This window comes from Lipotes vexillifer, unplaced genomic scaffold, assembly GCF_000442215.2.
Source record: "Lipotes vexillifer unplaced genomic scaffold, Lipotes_vexillifer_v1.1 scaffold356, whole genome shotgun sequence".
NCBI lineage: Eukaryota > Metazoa > Chordata > Mammalia > Artiodactyla > Lipotidae > Lipotes > Lipotes vexillifer.
In genome coordinates this window covers 4,060,402-4,071,599 of record NW_006797342.1, presented here as the reverse complement: position 1 = coordinate 4,071,599, position 11,198 = coordinate 4,060,402, and the positions used below count along the sequence as shown (strand labels likewise).

The window sequence follows — 11,198 nt, the reverse complement described above, 5'->3', positions numbered from 1 at the left end:
GCAGGAATAATTCTTTTTAAGGTGGAAAAGGGGAAATAAATCGTCTTAAATGACCTTTTGAGTGTAAATGAAAACACACAGGTTCTGTTAGACAGTTCAGAGGGGCACGGAACTCTTGGGGGGGGTGGGTAAAAGAGGTTTGTTCCAAAGGGTACTGAGAATGGAAGAGGAAGTCTTCGGGTCATCCACCTCTAACAGGCCCCTGTCTTAACTGAAGGTCCCATAGTCACACCATGTAATTAATGCTCAGGAGTTAGTTTAAAAAGTGCTGTTTAAGCTGCTTTGAATCTTCTGCCAAGTTTCCATGGCTTGATGCTGTCTTACAATATATTACTTATCTCATTTCTTACAGTTAATCCATATGCCATTTCCTTGGAATGCAAAAAACCTCATTTATTGCCCCACCATACACCATCCTCCTAAAACAAACAAACAAAAAAATCACATAATATTTCCAAGCATTGTTCAAAAATAAAGCATTTGTTTTTTGCAACCAATTCTTGCTATGAAACAATATGCACACGCAATGTTTTTTCTTAAATTCCGTAAAATCCTCCAACATGAGGCAAAATGATAACATCTAAAGAGTGGCTGCAGGACCACCAAATGATCATTCAAAGCTGTTTTTGTTTTTTGTCCATTTCAGTTCAAAGTACTAAAACATTTAATCACTGAAGCATTAAAAAGAATTTACACTCTATTTATTTTGATCGGCTTACCTCTTCAGAAATATATATACCCTCAAATGTGCATACATTAGCAGCTATAAACATTACATGGCATATCACACTATGTCAGCTTATATGAAAACGTACAAAAATGTGAATGTATTCCAAAACTATTCTGCAGGTACTATCTTTAAAGCAAGACATAAAATCATTATGAAGTCTTGTAAGCATAACACTGTTTCAAACAGAAATAAATATATAACACTTTCTGGTAAATTACAGCAGCAAAAAACAAGAGGCATCCTTTTTTTAAGCAAGATTCCATCACTACAGCAGCTGTTCAGACCTGAATTCCTCTCACAGCCTGCTTTATATTTTCCAGTAGAGCTTTATTTTCTGGGCTCTGATAACGATCTTGATTTGTATACATGTCCGTCAAAGTAGTCACGTATGCATCAAAATTTTGTTCATTGATTGGATCCTACGAGATATTAAATAGTAGTTCATATGCAACTTTTAGTTTCTTAATAGGATATTCACATCAGCATAAAATAGTATCATAGCCTGACGCCACTGTCCTTATCACAGTTAAAAGGCCTTTTCAGGGAGACTTAATCTTAGGGGATTTACTGGCTCGGCCCCACCAGAGTCTCTAGCGATTAACGTTACGGTTTGGGGGAGGCAAGCGCGGATATGCGAAGTTCGAAGAACGGAGAAGACAGAGAAGCAAAAGGCATCTGCTCTAGGATGTGCACCGCGCAAGGCCTCCGGCGGCCCGCCCTGCGCGGTCAGCCACTTACCATGTGCGGGAGCTGGATGTTGGCGAGACTGTGGATCAGGGACTGGCTCAGGCTGGCGAGCTCGTGGAGGAGGGACTCGTTCTGCTGCTCGATGGCTTTGTTTTCCTCCTCAATGGTCCGCAGGCTGCTCTCCATGGTGGTGATCTGCAAGGCACACGCGCGGCACATGCAACACGCGCCGGCCGCGGGGGCGCGCGCCCGCCCCCGCCTCCCGGCCTCGGCTCCCGAGGCAGGGGAAGAGCCGCCCTGCGTAAACCAGGAGGCTTCCGTGTGAAGCGCACGTCACTTTTTCAGGGTCCTTGTCCGCCGTGCGTCGAGTCTCCACACTTGAGCACGTGGCAGCTGGACTCTAAGGGTTTGTCTTTCTGAAAGGGGACTCACGCGTTAGGGTGGGCTAGGCTCCTGGGCTGTGTCGGCTTTCACTCAATTTCTTACAAAGTTCTGCTTGTCACATCGTGCATAGGGGATCACACGAGGACTGTGTCCTTGTCCCGCCCTGGCCTTTCCGCTGGCGGGACGGGATTATTTATCTGGATTAGCATCTTATGCAGTGCGGAGGCTAATGGAGGCTAATACGTCCTCCTTTTAGCCTGAACTGAATTCTGCACAGATAAGTCTTGAAATATTGATTTATTTGTAAGGCACGTCACTGCCCTCTCCTTAGGGTTGAGGCAGGTGTCTCTACCGGCATGTGTGACATCTCTGCATCCCTCCACCGGATAAAGGTCTACCGTGGCTTCCTGGGCAGCTCTTCCTTCCTCTAATATTCCAGAGAGAATTTAACAGTTGCCGTGGTGGCGACTTCTGGCCTCCACCTGCCACCAGACAGCCAGCACTTACTACACGGCCAGGCAGGAGAGCTGCCCCCCTGTTGCAGGGACGCAGTCATGGAAGCGAATAGGCAGCTTGGATGCCGTGGTCAAGGCTGGCTACACGGGTGCGGGGGCTCCTGGCAGCCACAGAGCGTGTGCCAGGCTCTGTGGGTCCCCTGCACCTGTGTAGCTTGGCAGCCGCAGGCCAGCATCATAGGAGATGCGTAGAAACAAGACAGAATTGCCAGACGTGCACTGAGCTCACAGCCTTAGCGCCTTCACGCTGTAACCACTGGCTGCCCCGAATCACCTGAATCTCTGCTTCATAAGCTCTAAACTCCGATGTCTCAGGTAGGGCTCCCCTTCTCATAGCCGGGGGGAGGGCAGGGCACGCGGCTGGCTCTGTGCCCCCGGCCCTGGCTCAGGGTCCTCCGCCTGGGGATGGGGACCTTCCCCCCCTCCCTGCCATTGGCAGCATGTCCTCCGACTGCGTGTCTGAGGGACATCTCGTTTCCTGCAGTGCAGGGAGGAGGCCGCTAGGATGGTGTGTGCGTGTTTCTATGAAAGCTAGACCTGGCTCAGGATAAAGATAAGGTTTATAAGAGACAAACGTAGAGCTTAGCAATCACTGATTTGATGATATGAAAAAAATATATAATTCTTCATACTGTCCTGAGCATTTTTTTTTTTTTTTTTTTATTGTTTTGGCCATGCTGTGCGCCTTGTGGGATCTTAGCTCCCCAACCAGGGATGGAGCCCCTGCCCCCTGCAGTGGAAGCGCAGAGTCCTAACTCCTGGACCACCAGGGAAGTCCCCAGTTCTGAGCATTTTCAATGGAGAGACCGTGAACTGTGTCCAGGCTCTGGACCCGGGACCCTGCGAGGACCCTGGTCTCCCTCAGTTTCTGCAGTTGTAAAATGAGAGAGGCGCGGGTCAGACGGACCATTCAGTGCCTTTGAAGCAGCAGAAACAGACGCTATTTTCACGCTGAAGCGTCACTGGAGCCCTCGGGTAACACAGGTAAGAGTTGGGCTCTGACAGCTGGTGCTTGGGCTCCGGGGCTATCAGGAGCGGTGACCGTCGCTCCCTAACTATCCCAGCGGCCCTGCTACGGGGCTTCTGGGGGCCGTGCATGTGCCCTGCGTGGCCAGGGTGTGCGCCCTGGAGAGCTCTGTCTTCACCTCCAGTCGCTGGACAAAACGCAGCAGCATGGTCCTCTCCCTCCCGGTGTCACTGACCCGGCTGGAGGTGAGGGGTACCAGAAAGCCCAGTGGCACGGCCTCCACCCTTCCCGCTGTGGTTCTGGATGAAAGGTAAGGAAAACCCTTGCCTCTCTCAGGCACGCCTTTGGCTGCAGCACAGCTGGAGGTGAGGCCGTGGTCAGCAGGTGGGCTGGTGTCCGAACAAGTGGACAGAACGGCCAGGCAGAGAACCTCAGCCTCACATCCGCCCGAGGGCACAAAAGGGTAGCCCTGGAGTCCCTGTGGTGACCCTGGTGGGGGCATAACTGGAGGGCTCCCCTTCCTGGAGAGGCTGTGCCCGCGGGGACAGGGACCAGCAGGGACCTGTCCTTGCCCCCTAAGCCCATGGGCGAGAATCCCCGTAAGGCTGTGATGCCCCGAGGGGATGGCTGGGGTGGGGCAGGTCCAGGCCACAGAGGGCGTGGGTTCGAACAGGACAGGAACCCCTGGCCTTGCTTGGGAGTGGCTGCAGTGCGTCCCCATTCTCAGAGCCGGGGCGGGGAAGGCCTGTGAAGAGCCAGACGGGGTGCGCTGGGCCCACGGCTCTGTGGCCCTGGCTGAGCCGTCAGGTGCAGCGGGAGCTGTGGACACTTACCATGTGGACCGCTGTGGGCACCTAGGCCATAGGACCAAAGCCCCTGGGATGGGGCATCTAGTAGGTGCTCAATAAAGGCTCCACCCCTCCCCTCCTGGCAGGCTCGTGAGGCCACGGATAGCAGCGGCCCCCGGGAACCCAAGGAAAAAGCTCCCTGTTCCTGTTTAACCGCGTGATGACCTCAGGGCCTTTGCATCCCGGGGGGGAAAGAGCTCACCCGCTGCAGGAACAGCGCTCCTCGGGACCTTCTACTCATAACCACGTGTCATTAAAAATACCAACACAAGAGGGAAAACTCGTCGGCCGGTGGCCCCTCTGTCACAGCAAGTTTTGCCACTGAAATGATCTCAGCAGGAGACTGAGAAGAAAGGTGAATAAGTAAAGGGAAAACCGGGCACAGAAACAGGCAGTGGCGGCGCCCCTCGTCTGCCCGGCGTCAGCGCAGGCGGCGGCTCGATTGAGGGCCTCAGAAACTGTTACCTGAGTTCTGAGCTTGATCATGTCGGCTTCCATCTGGGAGTTGGATTCGTTCAGCTCCTTGATTTCTTCATCCAGCTGCTTGATCTCCTCATCGTTCTCTACGCCTGAAAGGGCGGAGGGGAGGGGCTTAGAGACGCTGCACCTGGGAACACTACAGGTAGAACCTGGAGGTGTCGCTCTTTCTAGATTTGGAACCGAATTTGCTGGGAGAGGATACTCTTGAATTAAAAACTATAGTCACAGTTTGTGTGTCTTCTAGCCCCACTGCCACCCTCCTTACACTGCCACCTAAAAACAGAAAAAATCAACTGGGGGGACACAGGCCCCCCAAACTGAAAGGCTCCGTCTCCCTGGGGCGATTAACCAGAGCCTCAGGGCGTGACCCCCCGACTCCAGCCGAAACCATCTTGTCCTGGGCGTGGATTTGCGCGGTGTGGCCCGTGAATTGCCTCCTCTGTTTATTCCCTGTCTCTGTCTGCATCTCTGTCTCTCTCCCTCTCTCTTTTTCCCCCATCACTCTGGGAAGGAGCCTGCTGACATATCTGAAAATGAGGCCAACAGGGTCCCTGCCCTCCGCAAGCCTAGATTTTGGGTAGGAAAACTGATAACAGACCGGTAACCAAAAACCCGACTCGGTGGGTGCTGTGGTTGTCCCCTGTGGGAGGATGAGGGGGCAGTGGCAGACTTCAGGCAGGTGGTCACAGAGGCTCTCTGAATATTGACAGCTAACTAATAAACACGTCCCCCCGTCTGAATGGCCAGGGTGTGAAGCTTGGCTGGGCTGCGTCCTGGGGGAGAGGGGCTGTGCAGCCGCCAGCCGGGGCCCTGGCTGGGCTGCAGGGGCGATTGTTAGGGTTTACAAGGGGCGTTTTCGAGGCCAGCTCGCTTGGCTGGCTGCTGGCCACCTGGCCTCGCCCATGTCAGAAAGATCCCGATACTTCTGGTGTTTGACACTGGTATCCCACGGCTGAGCGTCCTTAGGGGGAGAGCGGAAACCCGGCAAATGCAGCTACGGGATGACCACACCTGTCACTCGCATGGCACCTGGGGGACCTTGGGGGGCCGCTGTCCAGCTCTGTAGAGAGAGGGGTCCAGTCCGCCTGGGACGGAAGGCCCCAGACAACCTGAAATGCTGCAGACCCTCCACGGAGGGTTCCTCGCCTCCCAGGAGTCGAGAGGGCAAAGCAAAGAGAGACTGGGGGTCTGAGTCTTAGCTGCTGTTTTTAGTGAAATGGAAAAAAAAAAAAAAGATCCGCAAGAGTAAAGCATCTTCCTGCAAAGAATCACATTTCTTCCACGGCATTATGTTTCCTCATAAAAGCAGTCAGGAGGAACGTGTCGTCGTGTTCAATTTAATTTCCCCTTTAGTAATCCTTCCTTCTGAATCGTTTCTCCCCATGGACCTGTCTTAGGTGTGAAGCGAGGCTTACAGACGAGCTGGTCTTGGGCACCTGCCCAAGTCTTCCCTCTTCCCCCTGCTGTGCTCCCACTGTGACCCAGGAGGAGCGGGGGGGGGAGCTTAACCAGAGTGATGGCTCTCTTGTCCATGACCCCTAATCAGCCTCTTAGGTCCTCAAGGTGCTTCTCTGCCAGCGTCTTACAGGGTCCAGAACATCAACAACAAAGTCTTCCTTTTTATCAAATGCACCCCGAAAAGCAGGTCATAAAGGATATAATAACAAATACTGCCAGGAATGAAACGAGGTTCACCCTTTCTCGGGTGGAGGCTGCTATTCCCCCACTTTTTATATGTGACCAGGTCTTTATGGCAATCTCTCAAAATTAGGGGTTAGGATTGACTGAGTGAGGGTATATAAAAAACCTGGCGCACGGGAGGTCTCCATCAAGGCTGTGGCCAACGTAATTATTCTTCCGTAGTTGAAGTTCAGGTACAGCTCAAGATAAGAACGCGTAAAAATAATCAAGATAAGTGCATAAAAATAATCAAGATAAGTGCATAAAAATAATCAAGATAAGTGCATAAAAATCCTGACTTGTAAAACAACTAAATCATGAGTCAGTTTATCATTTAACGAGGATTCGCCACACATTCCTCTAAATTGCTGGTCTTCCAACCTCACGGAGAACATCTCTTGTGTAAACTGAATCCTTGGGCTGTGAGGGTCGTCAGATTTTCCAAGTGAATTTCTGTTAAGATTTCTGGACAAGCTCTTCATGTCATATTTCTTCGGCGTTTTAGATTTGAACAGTTTAAAACTTTCTCTTTTCCCGGGTGTGTTTTGCAGTTTCTGTTGAAGACCAGCCGTGTGAAGAGAGGGTTATCACACTTTTCTAGGAGGCACAGAAGATCTCCCTCTGTTCTCAGACCCTGAGGTCCAGCTGCCTTTTAAGATTTCCGATCTTTGTTTGGATTCAGGCTCTTTTTGAAGCCACTGTTACAGGTTTTAATGTTCTGCCGTGCGGGTGCTTGCTGAGAGAGGGGGCGCGTCTCCACAAGGCCCCTTAGGCGATGGCTCTGAGCCTCTCTGTAGTGTAAGAATACATTGTGCAAAGGAAACGCATCGGTTAATATAGGAGCAGTCTTCTCTCACATATTAAATAAAATGTCTAATTTTTACTTGCATATGACACTGAAAGTGTCAAAGAGCAGACATGACTGCGTGTCACGAAGGTACCTCCTGCCAGAGTCTGTACATGAGGCTGGGGTAGCTCTTCCTGGGGAACTACCCCCTGTGCACCCCCAGAGCTATTTGATCAAGAGATTTGATTCTGGATAATCATGATAGGGAGGGTGAAAAATGTGCTACGCAACTGCCTGTTTCCAACACCGAGATTTCATGTTTCCCTTGAGAAGTGAGTGGAATTGTAAGCAAAACAATCCATTTCAGGGTTGGTGGTTTGCAGATCACTACCCTATTATAAAACCCAGAGGACGGTGGGAGAGAATAGCACGCCTCGAATTTCCAATTAAATCCCCTTAATTCGCTTGTCAGGAGCACCCCATCAGCGGTACCTAATATACAGTGAAGCGTATAAAATACACCGTCATGTCAGGCATCTTGGTCTTGAGGCTAGATTCCAGCAAATGGAAACTTAGAAGAATTTCGATAAAATTATGAGACAAGAATGTGGTCTTTCTGGAATATAGGTGAAATCTTGGGAGCCCATTTCACTGGTCTGAATTTTCATGAAAGAGTTTCCAACAATTATTATGTTCTGTTTAACTTTTGTGGAAAACCAACGTCTAAGCAGGGGACAGAGATCACGGTACTGGGAGATTTCCGGAAGTCTGGCGGCGTTGCTTTCCTTTTCTTTTCTTTTCTTTTTTTTTGTTTTAACATCTTTACTGGATTATAATTGCTTTACAATATTGTGTTAGTTTCTGCTGTACAACAAAGCGAATCAGCTATATGTGTACGTATATCCCCATATCTCCTCCCTCTTGCGTCTCCCTCCCACCCTCCCTATCCCACCCCTCTAGGTCGTCACAAAGTACCGAGCTGGCAGCATTTCTGAACTGCCTTGATGAGAGGTTTTAGAAGTCTGGGGTTTAGAGCTGGGTTTTGAAACATGACAGGCCTGGAATCTGAATCCATATCTTGCTACTTAAGAATCCTGTGGTGAGTACTTTCCTTAATTCCTAGAAACCTCAAATCCCTCCATTTAAAAAGGTCCCGATCTGTCACAGTGGCTGTAAGAAATAAGCTAACTATATAAGATACCTGACCTATAGCGAGACTCGCCAAACAGGGGCCAAAGAAAAATGTTAAATGCTGTGTTGTCCGAGCAGCCTGACAGCACCGGGGTGTCTGCAGGCTCATCTCTGCTCTGACCCGAAAGTAGCACAGATTGGTTTTGTCCTGCTGACCCAGTCCATGTGAGCTGACAAACAGTTAAAAGAAAAGAAAAAATACTGTGTGTGGTCTAGTGCAGTGGGCTTCGATACTTGGTGAATTAAAGAATTTAAAAAAGACACACCTCTCCCTCACAAGTCCTAAAATTGCCATCTGATGGTTTTTACTGTGACTTTAGTTGCCAAAAATGTATACATTTCTAGAAAATTGTATGTTGCAGAGTGCTTTCAGTATATTTTCATCAAAGCCTTGGACTGAGTGTTTAATTTATGAAAAAAAATCTACTGGGTAAACTAAGTGGCAAATCAGGCTTCATTATCAAAACAATCTGCAGATCAGATCAACCGTCCAACAGAGGTCACCATAAATCCAATAAAGCACTAGCCAGGGCCCCCATGGTGACCTTTCCATCTCTAGATTTTATTCTAGGAGATGGACAGGTGGATGGATGGAGGGAGGGAGGGATGAAGACGTGAGTTTTTGCCTGGATGAACTAAGGAGCACAGGCTGCCGCACTATTTCCTCCTGAAGCTCTTGGGCCTGCCCTCCTGCCCGCTTGGGGGCGCCCTCAGGGGCCCAGCATTCGTGCGTGGTTCCTCGTTAAGTGCCTGCACGTGTGTGAGTCCAGGACTCCGGACTCACAGGTCTTCCGTGACGGTGGGGAAGCTGGGGAAGAGCTGGCAGCTGACAGATGGATTCTCAGACTGTCGGATTCTAGTGAGTCACGTGGAATTCGAGGGCCTGGAATTAAGGCCATCCATGTGGACGTGCCCCCAGGTCACCCTTGAGAGCCCCAGGGCACAAGTGCCCGGCTGTGAAGCCCACTTCTGGAGAGGGGAGAGCGCCAGGTAGGCTCATTGGCCCCTCTGCGCCACTGGGGTACGGCGGGGCCCTGGCTGCGGGTGTGCCCTCACAGGTCGCCTGGCACTGCTTTCACCTCTTCACTGCTTTGAGTTTCCTCTTCCTTCTTGATAAAGGGGAGCGTCAGTACCCACGCTTGGGGCTGCTGGGAATATAAATGAATAAGTGCATGAAATCCCCGGACAGAGCTGGAGGCAGGGCAGGGGGCCTTCCCTCAGCTCACCATCCCAGACAGTACATGAGAAGGGCAGAAAAACGTTATTTCTTTTCCTTCTCTCCTGAAGGCTTGGCCAAAAACTAAAACCAAAAAAGCAAAACCCCAGAGCCGCCTGCAGCCCAGCTCCGGGCAGAGATGCTCACAGGCCCGGAGTGACCGTGTGCAGAGGGTCCTGGAGGAGACCCCTGGTAACTTCGCAGAGCCCCAGCTGCTCGGAGAGCCGAGAGCTGACCGGCGATGTGGGATCATTCAGGGGGAGACACAGAATAGTGAGAGTCTTTGGGGGGAAGAGATGGGAACAGACTCCTCTCTAAACTTCAGAAAGAAAAAGAAAGAACCTTGGATTTTCGAGCCGGAAGGAAACCTCAGAGACTTTTAGATGCACTCCTCTCTCTTCAGATAGACACTCGGGAGAAAAAGCCGGATCCCAGGACAGGAGCGGCCCGGCCCGAGTCAGCCCTAGGGCTCCAGATGGTCCCTTGGCCGCGGTGCTCAGTCACCGTTAAGAGGACACATTGCACATGGAGGGTGAGTGACCTTGGGTAAGGTCTGCACTCAGGATGTTCAAGAGATGAGAGGGTGAGAGATGGTCTCTCCCTCACACAGAGCGAGGGCCACGCCTTTGACCGTGAAGGTCGGGCACAGCTGCAGGGTCAGTGACCGCTGAGCTCCCGCTCCCCAAAGAGCAGAAGTGAATTTCCCACAGTCCTGCCCTTCGGTCAGACACACACAGGGATGAGGCCATTTATCCATGGGATGATGTGTATTCTGGGTTTACTAGGAAGTGCCTTGATCTTGGCAGAAAAGGTGCCCCAACAGGTGAGAAGCAAGGGGACCGCCAGCCCTGGGCTCCAGCATGGACTGGGCTTCGGAAGACCTGGGTTTGACCCTCTTCTGCTGCTTCATCTCCAGGTGACCTGGGCTTCCCCAGGTCCTCGTCTGTGGACAAGCAAGTGACAGAACCTACAGCAGGAAGAAACATTCCGAAGACTAAAATCAGGAAGCTGAGCTCAGGTGCAGAGAGGTGGGTGGATGGCGACCCCGCGGGCGACCCCACTGACCAGGGCGGAGCCGGGAGCCGGGTGCCCAGCCTGGATGAAGGCTGGGGTTGGTTCCTCTCCCAGATGCCACGAGTCCTTTCTGGTTAACAGCTGTGACTAGCAGTTACAGGAGGACTCTGAATGTCGGATGTCCCCATGAGAGGTGCCAGCCCGGGGGACTCCCCGCTCTCCCCGGCCGTCCCTCCCGCTGGGAAGCCTCCTCCTCTGGGTGTGCAGACCTGCCCTCTCCACCTCTCTCCCTGCTGGGTCTGCACTGCGCTCTGTCTATCCGGAGACATAAGCTGGCGCAGACTCACATCAGCTCGCAGAAGGAGTTTTGCTTTAGCCCCGGGGATGTTTTGCGGGTGAAATGTCGCGCTAAATATTTTGGAAAGAGCTCAGTGGATATTGTTTTCTCTCTGGCAACGCGCCCTGCCCCTCGATGGCTGAGTGAGAAGGGACATTGGTGACCCTGGCGTCTCGGGATGGGCTCCTCACGCTGGCGGGTGAGTCTGAGAACTTCCGTCTAACTGGTGCCCACCCCCCATCTCCAGCCCCTGAGCCGCCTTGAGCAGAGGTGGGGCTCACGGGACTTGAACCTTCAGGTGGAAGTGTCGTGGCCCTGACTGTCTTCCTGGTAAATGACGGGGGGCAGGATGAGGCATGTTT

General features: G+C 51.7%; 1 protein-coding gene across 1 annotated transcript in view; it reads right to left on the bottom strand.

Annotated features, from left to right (window-relative positions):
* Window positions 1-1,008: 1,008 nt before the first annotated feature.
* MYT1L (myelin transcription factor 1 like) overlaps window positions 1,009-11,198 on the bottom strand; it is a 142,368-nt gene continuing 132,178 nt past the window's right edge. The window contains 3 exon segments of the mRNA XM_007469249.1: window positions 1,009-1,149; window positions 1,469-1,612; window positions 4,597-4,700. Coding sequence (XP_007469311.1) covers window positions 1,009-1,149; window positions 1,469-1,612; window positions 4,597-4,700 — 389 coding nt within the window.